This window comes from Heptranchias perlo, chromosome 18 (genome assembly GCF_035084215.1).
Source record: "Heptranchias perlo isolate sHepPer1 chromosome 18, sHepPer1.hap1, whole genome shotgun sequence".
NCBI classification, from domain to species: domain Eukaryota; kingdom Metazoa; phylum Chordata; class Chondrichthyes; order Hexanchiformes; family Hexanchidae; genus Heptranchias; species Heptranchias perlo.
In genome coordinates, this window is record NC_090342.1 from 35,722,789 (window position 1) to 35,748,363 (window position 25,575).

The 25,575-nt window shown below is 41.2% G+C and overlaps 1 protein-coding gene and 1 long non-coding RNA gene across 6 annotated transcripts in view; one reads left to right on the plus strand and one right to left on the minus strand.

The window, feature by feature from the left end:
• LOC137334760 (uncharacterized) overlaps positions 1-25,575 on the minus strand; it is an 88,524-nt gene that overhangs the window by 18,334 nt on the left and 44,615 nt on the right. The gene's annotated exons all lie outside the window — the stretch shown is intronic.
• The window catches only part of dcp1b (decapping mRNA 1B), a 91,558-nt gene continuing 83,718 nt past the window's right edge, over positions 17,736-25,575 (plus strand). The window contains exon 1 of one of the 5 annotated variants that reach the window (XM_067999697.1): positions 17,736-17,891. In XM_067999697.1, the coding sequence (XP_067855798.1) occupies positions 17,754-17,891 (138 nt within the window). In that variant the 5' untranslated portion in view covers positions 17,736-17,753. Of the gene's footprint in view, positions 17,892-17,920; positions 18,014-25,575 lie in introns of those variants that run through there. The other 4 variants (XM_067999696.1, XM_067999692.1, XM_067999695.1 and 1 more) reach the window with 4 other exon arrangements.

The window sequence follows — 25,575 nt, forward strand, 5'->3', positions numbered from 1 at the left end:
TATGTGTACCCTATCAAACCTTATTATTATCTTAAGGACCTCTATCAATCACCGCTCAGCTTTCTTTTTTCTAGAGAAAAGAGTCCCAGCCTGTTTAGACTTTCCTGATAAGGATATCCCCCTCAGTTCTGGTATCACCCTTGTGAATCTTTTTTGCACCTTCTCCAATGCCTCTATATCCTTTTTATAATATGGAGACCAGAACTGTGCACAATACTCCAAGTGTGGTCTAACCAAGTTCCTATACAAGTCTAACATAACATTTTTGTTTTTCAATTCTACTCCTGTAAAAATGAACGCTGGTGTTTGATTTGCCTTTATATGGCCTTATTAACATGTGTTGCTACTTTTAATGATTTGTGTATCTATACCCCTCGATCTCTTTGCTCCTCTATCCCGGTTAGACTCTTATTATCCAAGCAGTATGTGACCTACTTATTCTTCCCACCAAAATGCATCATCTCACACTTGTCAATAATTGCTAATTACATGCCCATTGTGCAAGTTCATTAATGTCCTCTAGCATTTTGACACATTCTTCCTTTGTATTAACGATACCCCCAATTTGGCGTCGCCCCCAAATTTTGAAATTGTACTTCTGATTCCTGAATCCAAATCTTTAATATAAATCATGAACAACAGTGGTCCCCTGTGAAACACCACTTCCCACCTTTTGCCAGTCTGAGTAGCTACCCTTAACCCCTACTCTCTTTTCTGTTTTGTAGCCAACTTGTGGCCATTCTGCTACCTGTCCCCTGACTCCTCAAGCTCTGACCTTAGCCAATGCAGTACCTTATTGAAGGCCTTTTGAAAATCCAAATATCTACAGCGATACCCTTGTATCCTCTTTCTGTTACTTCTTCAAAGAATTCAACAGGGTTGGTCGAGCATGACATTCCCTTTTGAAATCAGTGCTGACTTCTTTATGATATTTTCATTCTGTAGATGTCTTTCTATTATATCTTTGAGTAAAGATTCCATTAACTTTCCTACCACCGACGTTAAGCTAACTGGTCTATAGAAACCTGGACTTGTTCTATCTCCCTTTTTAAATATAGGAATAACGTTAGCTGTCCGCCAGTCCTCTGGCACTATTCCCTTTTGTAATGAATTTTTATATATATGTAATAGTGCCTCTGCTATCTCCTTCCTAACTTTTTTTAATGCTCGCAATCCATCCGTACCAAGGGTTTTATCCTCTCTAAGTTTGATTAGTTTATCAATTATCTCTTTCCCCCCCCCCACCCCCATCTTAAATGTTTTAATATCTTTTTCGATCTTTTCATCTAATGTCCTGCCCACTCTGGTAAATATGAAGGCAAAGTAACTATTCAATATTTCTGCCATTTTGCTGTTATTACCTATGAGTTTATTGTGTCCCTTAGAGGCCCTACCCTATTCTGATTTTTCTTTTGCTATTTATGTGTCTGTAGAATACTTTACCAGTTCTTTTTATATTCCTTGATAATTTAATCTTGTAGTTCCTCTTTGCTTTCCTAATTTTTTTGACTTCTTTCCTAACTTCTTTGTATTCTCTTTTGTATTCCTCTCCTTTATTGTCTATGTACTTAGAGTAAGCCATTTTCTTTAGTTTAAATATAGTCTTATCTCTTTATTCATCCATGGTGTTTCATTATTGGCTAGTTTGTTCTTGCTTTTTAGAGGAATAAACTTCTCCTGAACTCTCTTGATCACTGTTTTAAATATTACGCACTGCTATTCTATTTCTTTGTCTATCAATTTTTTTTCCAGTTGACCTGCCCTTGTTTCATTCTCATCCACTCAAATCTATTACTTTGGTCTTTGTCTTACTCATGTCTTTCTCAATCACAATTTTAAACCTTATTATGTTATGATCGCTATTGCCCAGATGTTCCCCTAGGCTTACTTCTCTTATTTCCAGATCATTTCCCATTACTAGATCCAGCAGTGATTCCACCCTTGTTGGGCTTCTCACATACTGGATAAGAAAGGAGTCACGTACACACTGTAAAAACTCCATTCCCTTTTCTCCTTTCCCTACCTCTTTTTGCTAGTTTATTTGGGGGTAGTTGAAATCTCCCATGATTATTATTTGATGTATTTTAGCCATTTCATAGATTTGTCTACATATTTCATCCTCCACTTCCCTTCCACTATTAGGTGGTCTGTAGAATATACCTATTAACGTTATCGAACCCTTCTTATCCGTTGTCTTTTTTTTATTTGTTCATGGGGTGTGTGCATCATTGGCAAGGTCAGCATTTATTGCCCATCCCTAATTGCCCTTGAGAAGGTGGTGATGAGCTGTCTTCTTGAACCGCTGCAGTCCGTGTGGTGAAGGTTCTCCCACAGTGCTGTTAGGAAGGGAGTACCAGGATTTTGGCCCAGCGACGATGAAGGAACGGCGATATATTTCCAAGTTGGGATGGTATGTGACTTGGAGGGGAACGGCAGGTGGTGTTGTTCCCATGTGCCTGCTGCCCTTGTCCTTCTAGGTGGTAGAGGTCACGGGTTTGGGAGGTGCTGTCGAAGAAGCCTTGGTGAGTTGCTGCAGTGCATCCTGTAGATGGTACACACTGCAGCCACGATGCACCAGTTGTGAAGGGAGTGTATATCTAGGGTGGTGGATGGGGTGCCAATCAAGTGGGCTGCTTTGTTCTGGATGGTGTTGAACTTCTTGAGTGTTGTTGGAGCTGCATTCATCCAGGCAAGTGGAGAGTATTCCATCACATTCCTGACTTGTGCCTTGTAGATGGTGGAAAGGCTTTGGGGAGTCAGGAGGTGAGTCACTCGCCACAGAACACTCAGCCTCTGACCTGCTCTTGTAGTCACAGTATTTATGTGCTGGTCCAGTTAAGTTTCTGGTCAATGGTGACCCCCAGGATGTTGATGGTGAGGGATTCAGCAATGGTAATGTCATTGAATGTCAAGGGGAGGTTGTTTGACTCTCTCTTATTGGAGATGGTCATTGTCTGGCGCGAATGTTACTTGCCATGTATCAGCCCAAGCCTGGATGTTGTCCAGGTCTTGCTGCATGCGGGCACGGACTGCTTCATTATTTGAGGGGTTGCGAATGGAACTGAACCCTGTGCAATCATCAGCGAACATCCCCATTTCTGACCTTATGGTGGAGGGAAGGTCATTAATGAAGCAGCTGAAGATGGTTGGGCTTAGGACACTGCCCTGAGAAACTCCTGCAGTAATGTCCTGGGGCTGAGGTGATTGGCCTCCAACAACCAATATCATCTTCCTTTGTGCTCGATAAGACTCCAGCCACTGGAGAGTTTTCCCCCTGATTCCTATTGACTTCAATTTTACGAGGGCTCCTTGGTGCCACATTCGGTCAAATGCTGCCTTGATGTCAAGGGCAATCAGCTCACCTCACCTCTGGAATTCAGCTCTTTTGTCCATGTTTGGACCAAGGCTATAATGAGGTCTGGAGCCGAGTGGTCCTGGCGGAACCCAAACCGAGCATCAGTGAGCACGTTATTGGTGAGTAAGTGCCGCTTGATAGCACTGACAATGACACCTTCCATCACTTTGCTGATGATTGAGAGTAGGCTCCTGGGGCAATAATTGGCCGGATTGGATTTGTCTCAATCCATATGGATTCTGTTTCTATCCTAATGTTACTCCTGTCCCTTTTTTTCCTGTTGCCATTATGGTGTCTCTAATTAGTACAGCTACACTCCCCCCTCTTCTTCCTTCCCTATCCTTTCTAAATACATTATATCCTACATTATTTAACTGCCAATCCTGTTCCTTATGTAACCATGTTTCAGTTATCCCGACCACATCTGGCTCTTCGCTATGAATTATTGCCTCCAGTTCCCCCATTTTGCTTCGAATGCTGTGCACATTGCTGTACAGGCAGCTTAATTTTTTTTTTAGTAATTGTTCCCCTCCCTTTGTTTTTAACAGTCATTTTGTACTTATATACTATAATTTTATTTATTCCCTGATCATTTATGTTATCCTCATTCCTTAACTTGGTCTGACCTTTACCCTCATTTCCTATTTCTTTTTTCTTCAGATTTATGTTATCTTCCCCAGATCTCCGCGCCCCCGCCCCCGTCTTACTGATTTAAAGTCTATTGACAGCCCTATATGTCCTTTCTGCTAGAGATAACTGAAACATGGTTACACAAGGAACAGGACTGGCAGTTAAATATTGCAGGATATAATGTATTTGGGGACACCATAATGGCAACAGAAAATGACAGCGATCAACAGATGGTATATGGAGGGGAGTCCATTGGCTCTGCATGGAATGGATTGAATGATCTTCTCTTGCCCTGGATTCTCTTATATCCTCAGATATGGTAAAGGTCAAGATGAGTGAGGGACCACTGAAACTCATCAAGGGTGTGTTCAACGACCTCTGCTGTTTTCACTATTTATAAATGATATGGAAGAGGATACTTCCAGTATAATTTATCTCTCTTTCTAATATATTAAAAGTATCTCTTAATCTTTATCTATGCACTACCTAAAAAGTCTTGTGCCTAATACTCACTTCTTGCTTGTCTACTTTCTTGTTTGGCTCAAAGTTATACAGCAGCAAATCAGAACTGTAGAGATAGGGAAAGTACAAATCAAAACCAAAGAAAGCTGGAAAACTACTAACGAGGACTTAAGAAAATAACTAATCTCAAATGATCAGACAGGAGAAACTAACAATAATAATTTAAAAATGAGTCAATCAAATAACTTAAAACCTTTTTTGAGGAAAATTTTCAGGAAATGTTTTTTCAGTAACTGAAATTATTAATTTTATAAACAAAATTAAAAACAACAAAAAATATATATTTTACAGTAACATGATTAAATTTATACATAGGATTTTTTTTGTTTGCCTTTTAATACCTTCACCAAAGTTTTTGATTGAAAGCAAAGAGCCTGAGCTTGGACTTGATATACTTGACCAAGAGCTGTAAAGCTGACAGTTAAAGACAGGTCCCTCTATCCGAGCATGTGCAGTGTGCAGAATTTTAAAGGATGCATCAAGAGACTTTAGACAGCTGAACTGCTCCAATGTTTCTTTTCAGTTTCCAACAATATCTGCATGGCGATTGTTCAAAATTATATGGAAAAAAGATAGAGAACAAATTACATCTTGGGAGTATCCCCGCCACAAGGACAGCGGTTCAAGAAGGTGGCCCACCACCATCTTCTCAGGGCAACTAGGAATGGTAATAAACTTGGCCTTTCCAGCGTCCACATCCCAAGACCAATTGGTATATTCTACACACCATCTTGCTGTCTATCCTCAATTTTAAAATGATAAGGAATAAAAATTAAATACATAGGCAAAGGAATATATATAGAATCATAGAATGGTTACAGCACGGAAGGAGGCCATACGGCCTGTTGAGTCCAAGACAGCTCTCTGCAAGAGCAATCCAGCTGGTCCCACTCCCCCGCCCTATCCCTGTAGCCCTGCAAATTTTTTCCCTTCAAGTACTTATCCAATTCCCTTTTGAAAGCCACGATGAATCTGCCTCCACCACCTCCTCAGGCAGTGCATTCCAGATCACAACCACTCGCTGTGTAAAAAAGTTTTTTCTCATTTTGGCTTTGGTTCTTTTGCCAATCAACTTAAATCTATGTCCTCTGGTTCTTGACCCCTCCACCAATGGGAACAGTTTCTCTTTATCTACTCTGTCCAGACCCTTCATGATTTTGAATGCCTCTATCAAATCTCCTCTCAACCTTCTCTGCTCTAAGGAGATACAACTGCAGCTTCTCCAGTCTATGCACGTAACTGAAGTCCCTCATCCCTGGAATCATTCTAGTAAAATCTCTTCTACACCCTCTCTATGGCCTTCACATCCTTCCTAAAGTCTGGTGCCGGAACTGGTCACAATACTCCAGTTGTGGCCGAACCAATGTTTTATAAAGGTTCATCATAACTTCCTTGCTTTTGTACTCTACCCTCTATTTATAAAGCCCAGGATCCTGTATGCTTTCTTAACTAATTTCTCAACCTGTCCTGCCACCTTAAACGATTTGTGCACATATGCCCCCAGATCGCTCTGTTCCTGCACCCCTTTTAGAATTGTATCCTTTAGTTTATATTGCCTCTCTTTGTTCTTCCTACCGAAATGTATCACTTCACACTTTTCTGCATTGAATTTCATCTGCCATGTGTCCGCCCATTCCACCAGCCTCTTGAAGTCTATCACTATCCTCCTCACTATTCACTACCCTTTCCAAGTTTTGTGTCATCTGCAAATTTTGAAATTGTGCTGTGTGCACCCAAGTCCAAGTCATTAATATATATCAAAAAAAGCAATGATCCTAGTACCGATCCCTGGGGAACATCACTGTATATCTCCCTCCAGTCCGACAAACAACCGTTCACCACTGCTCTCTGTTTTCTATTACTTAGCCAATTTCGTAACCATGCTGCCAATGTCCCCTTTATTCCATGGGCTTCAACTTTGATGACAAGTCTATTATGCGGCACTTTATCAAGCACCTTTTAGAGGTCCATATACACCACATCAACCGCATTGCCCTCATCGACCCTCTCTGTTACCTCATCAAAAAACGTTGGTTAAACACGATTTGCCTTTAACAAATTCATGCTGGATTTCCTTAATTTGTCCAAGTGACTGTTAATTTTGCCCCGGATTATTGTTTTCAAGTGTTTCCCCATTACCGAGGTTAAACTGACTGGCCTGCAGTTGCTGGATTTATCCTTACATGCTTTTGTGAACAAGGGTTCACAAAGAGTGCAACTCTCCAGTCCTCTGGCACCACCCCCCGTATCTAAGGATGATTGGAAGATTATGGCCAGCACCTCCACAATTTCCACCTTTACTTCTCTCAGCAACTCAGGATGCATCCCATCTGGACTGGGTGACTTATCTACTTTAAGTACATCTAGCCTTTCTAGTACCCCTTCTTTATCAATTTTTAGCCCATCCAGTATCTCAATGACCTCTTCACTTATTGTGACTTTGGCAGCATCTTCTTCCTTGGTAAAGACAGATGCAAAGTACTCGTTTAGTAAAATATAAAATAAACACCACTCATATTTATAGTTTTCACAGAATAATGGAGTCAGGAATTTGATCCCTAAGGCACTGGTAGAAATTCCTGAATATCATGTGATTAAAAATGGAATTTGATTTATTCAGTCAGTATAAATTAGTAACCCTGGTGTTGGTGCTCTACATGGCTTAACACCCCCATTGTTATAAAACAGTTTCTATTCTGACTCACCATGAGTGATACTGTGGGAGATTTGCTATGATATATTAAAAGTCTCGCAGATTGCATATACTTCCTGTAAGTATCACACTTGCTTCTTGTCACACTTTAGCTATCACACTTCAAACATCACAATTTATCATATCCTCTGACTCACCATGAGCAACACTATTGGAAATCTGCTAGTAATTTATGAAAAGTCTTGCATATAGCTTGCACTTCCTGCAAAAATTATTTTTTGTAACACTTTCTGTTTCCGTCATACTTTTTCTATCATGCTATTTCCATTATGCTTGTTTGTCATCCTTTAAAATGTACTTATTTATTATACTTAACACTGATTAAGCACTCCCAGCTCTGTCTCCAAGGTTAAGCGGTGCCTTGGTGCTGTTCTGCAAAGTGGAACGCATTGAGGGCTGTCTAAACCGGACCTCTCACCTAATACTAACATCTGCCATCTCTTAGGCTCTTGAACCCCATTCCCAACCCATCCTGTACACTGGTGCATCCTACCCACTCACTGCTCCATCCTGCCACCTCTTGCTGCTTTCGTGCCCCCCATCGTGCTTGAGTACTTTTGTCTTTCATCCTGTTTCTGCCCTAAGAAAGACCGATAGTCACATTTCTGCTGGGGAACTGGCTTTACGTTATTTAAATTCATGACTGTATTTTTACTGAGATAGAAAAAGTGTAGTAAGTCTGTAAACAGCCTAAAATCAGTTCCTGATTCACAATCTGGGAAGCAGCTATTGACATTTTCTGCAGGGGCACAATTCCTGTAAAGACTTTCCCATCACTGAGCTGTGAAGCCTGTGTTAATTATTTAAAGTCCATTGTGTACTTACACTATAATTGTTGACATATAGCATGGGGGAGGGTGGGAAATTACATCCTTCATTCTTTGTCATTCTCTCCTCCCAAAAATCAGATCTAGACTCTCCCACACTACCGCATGGCATACCTACACAAAACTTCCATACCTTACTCTCCTTATTTCTCCCGGACCTCTCCATAATTGTCCCAGTCCCCTCAACCCACCCCCAGTACTTCCACATTACTCAACCACTGATGTCCATTCTCACATCGTGCCCCCTACATACCAATCGTTCCAGACTACTAGTCCCATGCATCTGCTTCCCCGGTGCACTCAGGGTACAGCATCTTGTCTGCTGCTCCCAAATGCCATCATCCATCTCCCATTACTCCCAACACACAACACCCAGTGCTGCCAAACAACATAACTCCTTCCTGCTCTTCACCCCCTGGGATCTCCCTCCCAGTAATACCACACCTACCAGCTTTTCATACTCCCACATCCTGCTACGGCTATGCCAGTGCTTCCACATCCCAAGGCAACCCTCCCATCAACCCCTCTCACCACTTCCATACTCTGAATATACCATTCTTGGAACCTCCCCCTACCACTGGTTCCAGACACAATGTGGCCCCTTCCCAATATTCCCACACTTGGGGTTATCCCACACCGCCACCCTTTTACACCGCTGGACCATCCTCCCAACATTATCAAATCACGTGACCCCCTCTTCCCCAGTACTTCAGCACACCTTCTATTATATGCAGCCTGGGTTATATTCCTATGGATTCTGGACTGTTTAAAAAAAAAGACAATAATAAAATTGAGTACATAGGTAAACTAGCATATATAAAAAGGCAAAAATCTGGACAGAATCAAATATACCACTGATGCTCCCATATTTGTAATAAAAACCCAATTTCACTTATTCAATCTGTGGCTCTGATATGTTATAACATATCAGATACATAAAACAGTGTTTCTTCTGTCTCACCCTGAGCAACAACACAAGAAAACTGCTAATAAAATATGCCATCATGTTCTAGTATCACACATTGTTGATTGATTCAAAATAAAACAGCAGCAAATCAAACTGAGTAGGTGTCATCCACAAAAGTTATTTCCAACAAGAGAGAATCCAACCATCTCCCCATGACATTCAACGGCATTACCATTGCCGAATCCCCCACCATCAACATCCTGGGGGCTATCATTGAATAGAAATGTAACTGGACCTGCCACATAAATACTTTGGCTACAAGAGCAGGTCAGAGGCTAGGTATTCTGCGGCAAGTGACTCACCTCCTGACTCCCCAAAGCCTTTCCACCATCTACAAGGCACAACTCTCTACTTGCCTGGATGAGTGCAGCTCCAACAACACTCAAGAAGCTCGACACCATCCAGGACAAAGCAGCCCACTTGATTGGCACCCCATCCACCACCCTAAACATTCACTCCCTTCACCATGGCTGCAGTGTGTACCATCTACAGGATGCACTGCAGCAACACGCCAGGCTTCTTCGACAGCACCTTCCAAACCCGTGACCTCTACCACCTAGAAGGACAAGGGCAGCAGACACATGGGAACAACACCAACTGCACGTTCCCCTCCAAGTCACACACCATCCCGACTTGGAAATATATTGCCGTTCCTTCATCATCGCTGGGCCAAAATCCTGGAACTTCCTACCTAAAAGCACTATGGGAGAACCTTCACCACACGGACTGCAGCGGTTCAAGAAGGAGGCTCATCACCACCTTCTCAAGGGCAATTAGGAATAGGCAATAAATACTGGCCTTGCCAGCGACGCCCACAAATAAAAAAAAGTGAGGACTGTAAGTAACATCAGGAGGATAGATAGATTAGTAGTTTGGGCAGACAGATATTGGGTCAAATTTAATATGGAAAAATGCGAGGTGTTACATTCTGGGAGAAAGAGTAAAGAGAGGAATACACACTAAATGGTTACATTACATTGACTCACACTGAGGCCATTCAGCCCAACTGGTCCATGCTGCCGTTTATGCTCCACACGAGCCTCCTCCCTCCCTACTTCATCTACCCCTATCAGTATACCCTTCTATTTCTTTCTCCTTCATGTGCTTATGATGCTTTCCCTTCAATGCATCTATACTATTTGCCTCAGCTACTCCTTCTGGTAGTGCGATCCACATTCTTACCACTCTTTGGGTAAAGAGGTTTCTCATGAATTCCCTATTGGATTTATTAATGACTATTTTATATTTATGACTTCTAGTTTTGGACCCCCCCACAAGTGGAAACATTTTCTCTACATCTACCCTATCAAACTCTTTCATTATCTTAAAGACCTCTATCAGGTCAACCCTCAGCCTTCTCTTTTCTAGAGAAAAGAGCTCCAGCTTGTTTAGTCTTTCCTCATAAATATATCCTCCCTGTTCTGGTATCATCCTTGTGAATCTTTTCTCCAAATGCTCTATATCCTTTTTATAATATGGAGACCAGAACTGTTCACAGTACTCCAAGTGTGGTCTAACCAAGGTTCTATACAAGTTTAACATAACTTCTCTGCTTTTCAATTTGATACCTCTAGAAATGAACCCCATGGCTTGGTTTGCCTTTTTTATGGCCTTATTAACCTGTGTTGCCACTTTTAGTGATTTGTGTATCTGTATCCCGAGTTCCCCTTGCTCCTCTACCCCATTTAGACTCTTATTATCCAAGCCATATGTGGCCTCCATATTCTTCCTACCAAAATGCACCACCTCATACCTGTCTATATTGAAATTCATTTGCCAATTACATGCCCATTCTGCAAGTTTATTAATGTCTTCTTGCATTTTAACACATTATTCCTTTGTATTAACTACAGCCCCCAATTTCATGTCATCCGCAAATTTTTAAATTGTACTTCTGATTCCCGAGTCCATATTGTTGATGTAAATTGTGAACAACAGTGGTCCCATCACCGATCCCTGTGGAACACCACTTCCCACCTTTTGCCAGTCTGAGTAACCTCTACTCTCTGTTTTCTGTTTTGTAGCCAGCTTGCTATCATTCTGCTACTTGCCCCCTGACTCCACAGGCTCTGACCTTAGTCATGAGTCTACAGTGTGGTATTTTATCGAAGGCCTTTTCAAAATCTAAATATATTACATCTGCTGCAATACCCTTGTCTACTCTTTCTGTTACTTCTTCAAAGAATTCAATAAGGTTGGTCAAGCATGACTTTCCCTTCTGAAATCCGTGCTGACTACTGTTGATTATATTTTCGTTTTCTAGATGTTTTTCTATTACAACTTTGAGTAAAGATTCCATTATCTTTCCTACCACCAACATTAAGCTAACTGGTCTATAGTTCCCTGGACTTGTTCAATCTCCCTTTTTAAATATAGGAATCCCATTAGCTGTCCGCCAGACCTCTGGCACTATTCCTTTCTTTTAATGAATTTTTATATGCATGTAGTAGGGCCTCTGCTATCTCATCCCTAACTTTTTAATATTCATGGATGCAATCCATCGGACCAGGGGTTTTATCCTCAATAAGTTTGATTAGCTTATCAATTATCTCCCCCTTTCTGTCTTAAATGTCTTGATACCTTTTTTGATCTCCTCTTCTAATGTCATACCCACCTTGTTAGTCTCCCTGGTAAATACTGAGGCAAAGTAACTATTCAATATTTCTGCCATTTCACTCTCATTACCTGTGAATTTATCTTGTGCATCCCTCAGTGGTCCTATCCCTATTCTGATTTTTCTTTTGTTATTGATGTGTCTGTAGAATATTTTACTATTTCTTTTTATATTCCTGGATAATTTAATTTTGTCGTTCCTCTTTACTTTCCTAATTGTTTTTTGACATCCTTCCTAACCGCTTCATATTCCCTTTTGTTATCCTTTCCTTTATTGTCTACATATTTCGGGTATGTGTTTTTTTTGTTTCAATTTTATCATTATCTATTTATTCATCCATGGTGTCTCATTATTGGCTGGTTTGTTCTTGTTTTTTAGAGGGATATATTTCTCCTGAACTCTCTTGATTACCATTTTAAATATTTCCCACTTTTGTTTTATCTCTTTGTCTGCCAACATTTTTTTCCAGTTTACCTTCCCTAGTTGTATTCTCACCCCCTCAAAATTAGTTTTTTTTCCAATCTATTACTTTGGTCTTTGTCTTATTTCTTTCTCAATCATTATTTTAAACCATATTATGTTATGATTGCTATTGCCTAGATGTTCTCCTATGCTGACTTCTCTTATCTGCTCCAGTTCATTTCCTATTACTAGATCCAGCAGTGATTCTTCTCTTGTTGGGCTTCTCACATCCTGGGTAAGAAAGGAGTCATGTACACACTGTAAAAACTCCATTCCCTTTTCCCTACCTCTTCTTGCCAGTTTATTTGAGGGTATTTGAAATCGCCCATGATTATTATTCAATGCTTTTTACTCATTTGTCTACATATTTCTTCCTCTCCTTCCACTATTAGCTGTTCTGTAGAATATACCTATTAACGTGATCGAACCCTTCTTATCCTGTCTCAATCCATATGGATGCTGTTTCTATCTTAATATTACTTATGCCCTGTTCTTCTATTGCCGTTATGTTGTTTCTAATTAGTACAGCTATTCCACCCCACCTTCTTCCTTCCCTATCCTTTCTAAATATGTTATATCCTGCAATATTTAACTGCCAGTCCTGTTCTTTATGTAGCCATGTTTCAGTTATCTCTATTACATCTGGCTCCTTGCTACAAATTATTGCCTCCAGTTCCCCTATTTTATTTCGGATGCTGCGCACATTGCTCTACAAACAATTTAATTTGTTTTTAATAGTCATTTTGTACTTACGTTCTATAACTGTATTTGTTCCTGACCATTTATGATACTCTTGTTCCTTAACTTGGTCTGATCTTTACTCTCATCTCCTATTTCTTTTATCTTCAGACTTATGTTATTTTCACCAGATCCCTCCTCCTGTCTTACTAGCTTAAAGTCCTATTGACAGCCCTATTTATCCTTTCCGCTAGGACACTGGTTCCATTCCAGCTCAGGTGGAGTCTGTCCCAGCGGTACAGCGCCTTCCTGTCCCAGTGCTGGTGTCAGTATCCCATGAAATAGGGTATGGTAACATAGTGGTTATGTTACTGGACTAGTAATCCAGAGGCTTGGCTAAATAATTCAGAGTCATGAGTTCAAATCCCACCATAGTAGCTGGGGAATTTAAATTCAACTAATTCAATAAAATCTAGAATAAAAAAAAATTAGTATCAGTAATAGTAATCATGAAACTACTGAAACCCATCTGGTTCCCCATAGGGAAAGAAACCTGCTGTCCTTACCTGGTCTGGCCTATATGTGACTCTAGACCCCACAGCAATGTGGTTGATTCTTAATTGTCCTCTGAAATAGCCTAGCAAACCACTCAGTTGTCAAGAAGGTGGCTCACCACCACCTTCTCAAAGGGCAATAAATGCTAGCCTTGCCAATGACACCCACATCCCATAAATGAATTTTTAAAAAATGGAACCCATCCTTCCCACACCAGTCTTTCAGTCATTCATTCACCTTTCCCTCTGCCAATTAGCACGTGGTCTTGGGTAGTAATCCCAAGATTACCACCTGTTAAACTTTAAAAGGAGTAAAAGAGCTAAAAGACTCAGTAGTTCAGACACACAAGTGTTTAAAAGTGAGATGACAGGTTGATAAAAGCATTTTTAAAAAGTGTATGAGACTCTGGATTTTAAAATAGGGGCATAAAGTACAAAAACAAAGAAGCAACCTATCGAAATAATTGGTTCAGCTGTAGTTAGAATATTGGCCTGGATTTTCTGAGCTTTTTCTGCCCATTTTTGGCGGTTTCTCAGTAGCCACAGGAAATGCAACAGGGAACCGTTCCACTGACACCCCAAGCTTCACTACCCAGAATTTCTCACTGGAAGTGATAGCAGACATTGGATATACCTGCTTATTTATTGGTGCATGTATTCAAATTAAATATTAATGATGAAACTATGTCACTACGGAGGGTCATTTAAACTTTAAAGGGCTGCACTAGGCCCCATGAAATGTAAAATAAAGGGGTGGAAAAGTTTTTTTGCCACAATTGGCACCACCAGCAAGTTTACAGTGGTTTATTTTCCTCCTGCCTGAAGTGGGCATCCCAGTAGAACTGGAAATACCACCAGGAGTTCATCACTATTGTAGTTAGCCTGACACCCAAAGATCCACTGGGCCAGGGCAGAAAGAGAGGTGGAGGTGGGATTCCCATCAGATCAGAAAATTCATGCCCTTGTGTCCTGTTTTCAATACCTAACTTTATTAGGATGACAGGGCTATGGAGGAGGTACAGAAGAGATGACAACAAGAATGAGAGGTAATTAGCCTGACACCCAAAGATCCACTGGGGCCAGGGCAGAATGAGATGTGCAGGTGGAGGTGGGATTCCCATCAGATCAGAAAATTCATGCCCTTGTGTCCGGTTTTCAGTACTTAACTTCATTAAGATGACAGGACTATGGAGGAGGTACAGAAGAGATGACAACAGGAATGAGAGGCTATAGTTTCAAAGAAAGATTGCAGAGAATAGGGCTTGTTTCACTAGAGTGGTAAAAATTAAGGAGAGAACTGATAGAGGTGTTCGAAATTATGAGGGGCTTTGATAAGTTAAATAGGGGAAAATTATTTCCACTCTTCAGTGATTCAGTAATTAGTGGTCATAAATTTAGGATCATCATCAAAAGGCTTGGGTTCAGATACACAAATATTTAAAACTGAGAGGACAAGTTGATAAAACTCATCAAAGCATATGGGATCAAAGAGAATTTTCTTTTACAGTGAAGCTTGTTAGGATGTGTAATGTCCTATCAGAAACCATGGTGGAAGTAAAATTCATTATAGCTTTCAAAAGGGGAAATGGATAAATATTTGAAGAAGTAAAATGAAAAGGGGATGGGATGAGGAAAGGGTAGGAGAATTGAACTAAGTGGAAAGGTCTTTCAGGGAGCTGGCACAGACATGATGGGTTAAATAGCCTCCTTCTGTGCTGTAAAATTCCATGGTTCTACGAGGAGGATATATGAATCAAAAACAAGGAAAACAACCAGGAATTACCAATGGGAAACAACTAAAGACTTAGGAAAACAACCAATCCTGAATGACCAGTTAGGAGACCATACCAATAAAAGGAGAAAGTGAACCAATCAAATTGCTCAAAATTCTGTATGAAACTTTTATTTAATCCATTTGTTTTTTGCCTAAAAGCTGGTGACTATGGGCTAAAAATAAGGGGGTAGGTTTTTGTATATTGCATGTCAGGTGGGTAGTGGGAGGAGCATCTGCTCCGCCCGCCCTGAACGCTTGATGACATCGGAGAGAGGCCTGATCCATTTTCACAGGAAAAGTGATCTAAACGTGGCTAACTAGAGAAGTTAAGGATAGTATTAGATTAAAAGGAGAGACTTATAATGTTGCCAACAAGAGTAGTAAGCCTGAGGATTGGGAGGGTTTTAGAAATCAGCAAAGGATGACCAAGAAATTGATAAAGAGGGAGAAAATTGAATATGAGAGAAAACTTGCAAGAAATGTAAAAACAGATTGTAAGAGCTTCTGCAAGTATGTAAAAAGGAAGAGATTAGCAAAAGTAAACATGGGTCTCTTAGAGGCAGAGACAGGAGAAATTATAATGGGGAATAAGGAAATGGCAGAGACATCAAACAAATATTTTGTATCTGTCTTCACAGTAGAAGACACAAAAAACATACCGGAAATAGTAGGGAACCAAGGGTCTAACACGAGTGAGGAAGTTAAAGTAATTAATATCAGTAAAGAAAAAGTGCTGGAGAAATTAATGGGACTAAAAGCTGACAAATCCCCTGGACCTGATGGCCTACATCCTGGGGTTTTAAAAGAGGTGGCTGCAGAGATAGGGGATGCATTGGTTTTGATCTTCCAGAATTCCCTAGATTCTAGAATGGTCCCCGTGCATTGGAAGGTAGCAAATGTAACCCTGCTATGTAAGAAAGGAGGGAGAGAGAAAACAGGGAACTGTAGGCCGGTTAGCCTGACATCACTAGTAGAGAAAATGCTAGAATCTATTATTAAGGATGTAGTAACAGGGCACTTAGAAAATCATGATATGGTTAGGCAGAGTCAACACGGTTTTATGAAAGTGAAATCGTGTTTGACAAATCTATTAGAGTTTTTTGAGGGTGTAACTAGCATGGTAGATAAGGGGGAACCAGTGGATGTAGTATATTTGGATTTTCAATAGGCATTCGAAAAGGTGCCACACAAGAGGTTGTTACACAAGATTAGGGCTCATGGGATCGGGGGTAATATATTAGCATGGATTGAGGATTGGTTAACAGACAGAAAACAGAATGTTCGAATAAACGGGACATTTTCAGGTTGTAACTAATGGGGTGCTGCAAGTATCAGTGCTTGGGCCTCAGCTGTTTACAATATGTATCAATGAGTTAGTCGAAGGGGCTGAGTGTAATGTATCCAAGTTTGCTGATGACACAAAGCTAGGTGGAAAAGTAAGCTGTGAGTGGGACGCAAAGAGGCTGCAAAAGGATAGAGACCGGTTAAGTGAGCGAACGAGAAGGTGGCAGATAGAGTGTAATGTGGGGAAATGTGAAATTATCCACTTTGGTAGGAATAGAAATGCAGAATACTTTTTAAAAGATGAGAGACTAAGAATTGTTGGTAGTCAGAGGGATTTGGGTGTCCTTGTACAAGAATCACAGAAAGTTAACATGCAGGTACAGCAATTAGGAAAGCAAATGGTATGTTAACCTTTATTGCAAGGGGGTTGGAGTAAAAGAGTAAGGAGGTCTTGCTGCAATTATACAGGGCTCTGGTGAGACCACACCTGGAGAACAGTGCACAGTTTTGGTCTTCTTACTTCAGGAAGGATATACTTGCCTTCAAGGGGGTGTAACAAAGGTTCACTGGATTGATTCCTGGGATGAGAGGGTTGTCCTTTGAGGAAAGATTGAGTAGAATGGACCTATCTTCTCTGGAATTTAGAAGAATGAGAGGTGATCTCATTGAAACGTATAAAATTCTTAGAGGACTTGACAGGGTAGATGCTGAGAGGCTGTTTCCCCGGCTGGAGAGTCTCGAACTAGGGTCATAGTCTCAAGGTAAGAGGTCGGCTCTTTAGGACCGAGATGAGTAAAAATGTCTTCACTCAGAGGGCTGTGTATCTTTGGAATTCTCTATCTCAGAGTTCTGTGGATGCTCAGTCATTGAGTATATTCGAGACTGAGATCGATAGATTTTTGGACACTAAGTGAATCAAGGGATATGGGGATAGGGCGGGAAAGTGTGGTTGAGGTAGACGATCAGCCGTGATCTTATTAGATGGCGCAGCAGGCTCGAGGGGCTGTATGGCCTACTCCTGTTCCTATTTCTTATGTTCTTCTAAAGCTGGTTGAGGAGTTAATATCATTTGAACTAAACATTTACCATCTTTACAAAGAGTAGGCAAGAAGCAGAAAATCCCCCAACAGAGATGGTATTGAAATAACTGTATCTCCCAACCATTTGAGCATTCCCTTAATCCGGTTTTGATCCTGACAAAGGTGACAACCCAAGTTTGTATGCTGCCCGGGCCATTAAAGCAGTTTCCACGCCTGTGTGTGTAGCCTGCAGACTCTCACTTTTCTGTGTGCTGTTCGATGGCTCTGCAGGTGACAGTCTCGTCTGCCTCGATATCTCCAGCAGCTGCTCTCTTGCCTGTTTGCGGTGGTAAGATGGCGGCAGTGACAGGGAGTAGAGGTCTTGATATAAGCCTCGCAGCGCTACAGAGGCAGGATCCGTACATCTTTCATATTGTGGATGTGGCCAGTCAGGTAGCGCTGTACACCTTCAGTCAGAGAGACAATGAATGGGTGAGTTTAGAGCGAGGAAAGACGAGTTTAGGGACTTTCTGTAGAAATCAAGCGACATCGCCACTGCTGCTGGAGGAAACGGAGTGGGAGGTAGAAGGACGGATTGCTGGGTGTTGTGATTGGTATTACTTTGAAACCTGTTGATGAATTTTATGTCAAATTGTGTTTGTGTTATTCTGTTGTTAAACCTGCCAACAAACATACTGTTCAGATCATGCTTTAAAGGACTTGTGTATTGAAGGACGTGAGATCTTTGTAGATGATTCTCAGCGTGAGTTAGACTCTCAGATCTTCTAACCTAAACAAAAAAAAATGTGAATGTGAAAATGTTGACGAACGCCAAAGGTGAATGATGCAACGAAATGGGCCGGAATTCGAAAGTTCGGTGGTTTTGCACGACCGTATCTGGGACTCGGATATTTGGAATTTTAAAGGCCTAGATGCACTGAAAATTTGATATAATAGAGTTGATGCTAAAAGAATTGACCACATGGGGGAATCGGGCCTACAATTTTCAATTATCACGAGGAGTTCATTGATCTTCTGTATCGTTTTGTTAAGACTTTGATTTTGCCTCTTGCAGAATTGCTTTCAAGATTGAATGGAACCTAACTAGCATGCAGTCATAAAATTTGTAATTTACGGTGTCCTTTACAATTAAATATTACAATTCAAACAATCCTATGTCATAGGCACGTGTCACATTTTTGCCAGAAAGGGTGTTTGTTTTTTGTCAATATAAGTAAACTGTGCTTCTTTTTAAAATAGTTGTTTGAGATTCTTGCAGGTTCTCTTGCTCTACAGTGAGTGTGTGTATGTTGTACAATTAAATGAGTTTGCCTGTCTAAAAATAAAACTCATCATGGTAATGACTTTGTTAAGATGCAGGAGAAGATGCAGATCAAGTGTCTGAATTGCATTTTTTCAGACTTTGCACTTGTGTTGTAGAACTGTAGTGAGGTTGCTAGTCTGTTTTGCTTTGACCAGTTGTGTATTTTAGTCATGAAGTGAAATTGTAATGTAATCCAAAACAAAACAAGTGTAGATTAATTAGTAATTTTGCATGTGGATAATTGAATGTGAGACTATGGAGGCATTTCAGTGAAGCTGTGCTTTATTGCAACTGGGTATTGAGGTTATTTTAGTAGTTTGGAAGTTGCGCCAGCACTGACTGGGGGACAGAGAACAGTGGAAACCGCAAATCAGAAAGAGATGGGAAAAGTGATAGTCGGGACACGAGAGTGGCGGGAGTCAAAGACAAAGGTTAGAAAAAGTAAACATTGAGTGAGGAAGATTGGAATCACGGTCTAGTGATTCAAAATTGGCATAGGAGGAAAATGACTGAAACAGAAGAAGCAGGAATGGTTCTTCAAACCAAAATGGCTTTTCCACTGTTCCACAGAATAAACATTTTTTAAAAAACCCTCATATAGCTCTGCAAATATTTACAAAGCAGAATGGATTAGCATTGAGTTCTTGGTCTTCTAATTATAATTGTAGCAATTCTACCAACAACAACTTGCATTTATGCCAGTAGGAATGGTTTAAAAAAAATTGGTGGAGCTACTTTTGGAACTTGTGTGGTCTTACCATTCTTGTTTCACTGTAGTTTGGAACTGTATTTGCACGTCGCTATTCACTGCAACCTGATGGTTCTATGACAGCACATTTATAAGCTAAAAAGAATGGGCTGTCTACCTTGCCTGTGATTGCACCTAACTTCAAGGAACTGTTACTGGCTTAATTATGGATGTTTGATCCATATCATTATTTTTTTATATATCTATATATTTCCTGCTATTCCATTGTTTATCTGACAATTTCTATATCTATATCAAAAATCTTGTGTGCACGCAGTTCCTGTTTATGAAATAATACTTCCTGTTGTTAACTGGTCCCTTTTTCCCATATATAAATTCCGATGTTCACATTCAAAATGGAAACTGCCTATGTAAACTTGTCACATTCTAGTTACACTTTCCCACCATTAGTGGTGCCATAGCACCTCAGTTTTGCATCTCCTAGCTCATTAGCCTATACTGCAGAGAAATTCCTATGCTCCAACCAACTCTACTTTCCTGTTTTTTGAATTACCGTAAGTTTTACTATTTAACTACAAATGATATAAAATCAAAGTATGTTATGTAAAAATAAGGATAGTATGTATGACTTTAAAATGGGGACTAACAAGTTTGGGCCCTCTGCCTTCTAACCTTGCTTCACCTGAAGGCTACACTTGGTTTTGACTTCCCGTGTGCATGGGAATCATCTGGTATTCTGTTGTTTATTTATGACCATGTAACAGATTTTTGAAGGGAGGGGAGTCACGATCCTCCAGCCATCATGTTGTGGGGCAGGCTTGATGGACCAGCTCGTCTCTTCCTGCCTGTCAATTTTGTATGTTCAAGTGCTTACCAGCCACCAATCATTTCATTTTAAAAATTGGCACAAACAGAAAATTTGCATGTTTACAGTTGGCCAGTGAGATTATTTAAAAGTGTCACTAGTGATTGAAAAGTTCCATCTTCCACTCTCTTGAATACTCCCAACTTGTCCAAAGCTGTACTGTTGGTATCCTTTCCTGCAGTAAATCCCATATGCTCATCACCTCGTCCTCATTCACCTACATTGGTTCCTTGACTTCTTACCCATGTGTTAAATTTAAAATCCTTGTCCTTGTTTGTTAATCACTCTGGGACTTTCCAACACTCCATCAGTGCAATCTTCTTTAGCTCGTCATCTCTTCCCAAAATCTCTTCTGACTCCAGCCTTTTGTGGATTCGTTACCCCCACCCCCACCTTGCTCCATAGTGGAGGCAAACCCTTCAGCCATCTAGCTCCACTCTCTGGAATTCCTTCCCTAAATATGTACTTTTTCCCCCCCACCTTTTTAAAAACTTTCTTAAAAACCCATTTCTTCAACTGTGCTTTCGGTCACCCCTCCAAATCTCCCTTTCATGGATTGATGTCTGTTTTCCTTAAGCTTGTCTATGAAATAGCTGGGATTTATGCCAACGATGCTATATAAATACAAATTGTTGTAGTAGTGCGAGTTACTTTAAAAAGCTGACTGCTTCAAAGAAGGTGTGAAGAAAGAAGTAGATTGGCCTGTTTCTTAGAGCAGTTTTTAAAAATATATTTGCAACATTGATGATGTTCCTTCAGTACAGATCAGATATTGCTCCATAGGTTCTCTGAAATCAGAGGGGCGATTTTAAACCCCAAGAACGAGTGGGTTGGGGGCGGGTGGGAGTTGAAAATAGTTTCTTTTTTGGGTCGCAACCGCAAAATCTTTGGACTTGGCATTCCCAGTGGGAAGCCTGTACTTTCATGCGCCGACGTTAAACCCAGAAATAAAGCCAGGTTGCGGTCGTGACCCAAAAAACAACGATTTTCAACTCCCACTTGCCACCGACCCACCTGTTTTTGGGGTTTAAAATCACCCCCCAGATGTCTTGTCATCCAAACATGAGGGTGCAACTTGTATACTGAATCCTTTTCAATCTGTTTTGCTAACGCTTACCAAGGTGACCTTAGTGTTGGGGGATAGAACTTTTCCCATTTCAGGCACCCGGTTAGCTCCAAGCACCCGTGGATACCAACAGCTTTTCTCGGCCTCAACATCAGAAGTACACCCCTTACTGAACCAGTGTGACACTTTTTTTCCCATTTCTCACATCAGCTGTCCTGAGTGGGATTGTCAATTAGTGTTAAGTTAGGGATAGTTTTGTATGAAGTCCATGCCCATCACATTCACTGCACTCATTTCATGTAGGACCCTTTCAGCCAGTAGACAGAGGAGGCATTCATCCCGTTGGACTAAGCTGGATTTGTGCCAGCCAGTTCCCTCTTGTTTCTATCAACCACTGATTTATTAGTTTCTTAAAGGAAAGGCTTCTCACTCACATTCATTGCAATAAAAGTTCATATCAACACTTAGAATCATAGGTTACAGCACGGAAGGAGGCCATTTGGCCCATCGAGTCTGCGCCGGCTCTATGCGAGAGCAATCCAGCTAGTCCCACGCCCCTGCCCTATCCCCATAGCCCTGCAATTTTTTTCCTTTCAAGTACTTTATCCCTTTTGAAGGCTATGACTGATGGCCTGAGTAGTGCCTGCACCACCCCCTTGGGCAGTGCATTCCAGATCCTAACCACTTGCTGTGTTTTTAAAAAAGTTTTTCCCCATGTCACCTTTGGTTCTTTTGCCGATCACCTTAAATCTATGTCTTCTGGTTCTTGACCCTTCCGCCAATGGGAATAGTTTCTCTCTCTATCTACTCTGTCAAGACCCTTCATTATTTTGAATACCTCTATCAAATCTCCTCGCAAACGTCTCTGTTCCAAGAAGAACAATCCCAGCCCCTTCAGTCTAACCATGTAACTAAAGTCCCTCATCCCCAGACTCATTCTAGTAAATCTCTTCTGCACTCTTTCTCTAAGGCCTTCACATCTTTCCTAAAGTGCCCAGAACTGGACACAATACTCCAGTTGTGGCCGAACCAGTATTTTATAAAGGTTCATCATGACTTCCATACTTTTGCACTCTATGCCTCTATTTATAAAGCCCGGGATCCTGGATGCTTTTTTAACTGCTTTCTCAACCTGCCCTGCCACCTTCAACGATTTGTGCACATAAACCCCCAGATCTCTCTGTTCCTGTACCCCTTTTAGAGTTGTGCCCTCTAGTTTATATTGCCTCTCCTCGTTCTTCCTACCGAAATGTATCACTTCACATTTTTCTGTGTTAAATTTCATCTGCCATGTGTCTGCCCAAGCCACCAGTCTGTCTATATCCTCTTGAAGTCTATCACGATCCTCCTCGCTGTTTACTACCCTTCCAAGTTTTGTGTCATCCGCAAATTTTGAAATTGTGCCCTGTGCACCCAAGTCCACGGCATCATTATATCAATATATCACGCAGACTGCTTGCTTGGTAAAAGCATTAAAAAAAACAGTTTGCACTTATATAGCTGTATGATTTTGCAAAGTGCTTTACAACCAATGGATTACTTTTGAAGTGCAGTCACTGTTGTTATGTAGTCAAACACATAGTCCATTTGTACAAAGGTCCCAGAAATATCAAATGAATGGATAACCATATGATATTTTTGGTGGCATTGGTTGAGGAGGAATATTGGAACACATTTCTCAATGTATACTAAAGTAACTAGTATATGTAAAGTATGATGTACATCAGAGTAATGTTAGTAACCAGTAGCTGCATAATAACTGTTGAAGATTTTGTTAATATAGAATGTGCTAGATATGTTGAAATGTATTATATCCTCTGCTATTATTAGATGATGCAGTCAAGAAATTCATAGTCCATTCACTCAGCAGTAACTTATACAATTTTTCTGTGCACATATATTATCTTGACAATTAAGTGTCCCAAAGGAAGGATTCCAAAGATAAGAAACAATTTGCATTTATATAGCGCCTGTAAAGTAGAAAAACATCAGGAGTGCTTTTTGAAGGCATGGTGAGGAATGGACGCTGAGTCAGAGAGAGAGATTACCTGGAGCGAACAAAGGCTGAGGTGATTTTAAGGAGGGGAGGAAGGTCCAAAGGTGGAGGAGTTTGGGGAGGGATTTCTTAAGCATCTGAAGCCACGCCCCTAGTGCTGAGATGAAGGGAGGGGAGATTCACTAGAGGCTGGAATCAGAAGAACGGAGAATTAATTGAAAGGTTGTAGGGCTGGAGGAAGTTAAAGGAAGAAAGGGGCAAGCCGCTGGAGAGATGTAAAGACAAGGACAAGAATTTTAAATTTGAGGTGTTGGGAAATTAAGTAGGTTAGCAAATGAGGGGGTTGATGGGTAAATGGGATTTGGTATGGGGTAGGGTGCGAGCAACATAGTTTTGAGCTAGCTGCCATTTGTGGAGGGAGAAGGATGGTAAGCCAATAAGGAAAGCATTGGACTAGTCAAATCTAGAGGTGACAAAGACATAAATGAGGGTTGCAACAGTGGATGGGTTGAGTTAGTGGCAAAGGCAGGAAATATTATGGAAGTGGAAATTGGTTGTTTTTATGGTGGAGAGAATATGGGGATGGAAACTCCGCTTGTGGCTGAGGAGGTTGATGGGAGCAGATTCTGTGGCTGGTGTCGAAGATTATGGCTTCAGTCTTCCCAATATTTAGCTGGCGACGTAGCCAAGACTGGATGTTATACAAGCAGTCTGACAGAATGGAGTTAACAGAGATTTTGGGGGAGGTAGGTCTGGATGTCATCAGCCTGCAATTCGAAACTGACCTGGTGTCTGCAAATGATGTCACCAAAGGACAACGTCTGAATGAGGAAGAGAAGGAAGCCAAAGGTGGAACTTTGGGGGACTGTGGAGGTAATGATGCTGGGGTGGGAAGAGAAGCCATTGTTAGAGATGCTTTGGTTATGATTAGATAATTAAGAATATAACGAAGTGAGTGCAGTCCTATCGAGATGGGGAAAGGAGGAGGATTGTGTGGTCAAATGTGTCAAAGGCTGAAGAGCAGTCAAGGATGATTAAGCGGGATAATTCAACGTGGTCACCTTCAGAGAATGTTATTTGTGACTTTGATAAGAGCTGTTTTGGTGCTATGGGAGGGGCAGAAACCAGATTGGAGGGATTCAAACAAGGATTTACGTGAAAGATGGGTACAGAGCTGGGAAGCATCAATGCATTCAAGAACCTTTGCTGGGAAAGGGAAGTTGGGGAAGGACTGATGGTAAGAACATGGGTTGCAGGAGGGTTTTTTTTGAGGAGCGGTCTGTTGATAGAGCATTTGAAAAGGAGGGGGACTGTCAGATGCTGAGCCAAATAATAGAGCCTGAGTGCATCACTGAAGCTGGATATTGTTCTGGATGGTACCATTTACAATGTCAGCTAGCATGTGGGCAAGGTGTGGAAATGGGGTCAATTGTGTAAGAGGTAGCTTTCGTGGAGAAAGTGAGCTTGGAGGGGAGAGGGAGAAACAGAAGAGAGATGGATGATCAGGCCTAGGATAGGAGGAGGAGCGAGCAAGGGAAAGGAAGAGAGGCAGTTGAAATAAAAACATTTCCAGCGTCTGTAGTATTTTGCTTTTGTTTAAGGGAGGCAGTTGACTGGGCATTTTCTATTTTGGTAACAAAGAAATCTATGAGCTCCTCACACTTGGCATTAGAGGTAGGGAAGAGGGCCTTAAGGAGGTGGGCAATAGTAGAGAAAAGGACCCTCCAGGAAAATCCTAGAATAGTGGACGTTTGGCAGTGGAGAGCGAGGCCTACTAGAGCTTGATGTGTTCAAGCCATGTCTGGCGGTAGATGGTTAAGCCAGTTTTGGACCAGGCTCACTCAAGTTTGTGCCCCTCTAATTTGAGGGAGCAGAGATGAGGGCCACACCAAGGAAATGGGAAGGATTGGAGACAGTGAAGGTTTAGCGGGGGATGAGTGCATCAGAAGTAGAGCTGAAGGAATAGTTGTGCAAATTGAGGCAGATAGAGGGCCAAAGGCTAGCAGTTGGGCGTTAGAAAGTGCAGTTTTAAGCAAGGTGTTTGGGGGAGGGGAGAGTTTTTTTCCAAGGTTGGATGCTGAAGGAATGTTGCTCCTAAAGTCCACCATGGATCTATCCTCGGCCTCCTCCTCTTCCTCCATGTACATGTTGCCCCTTGGCAGAATCATAAGATATGGGGTCAGCTTCCATATGACACCCAGCTCCAACTTTCCACT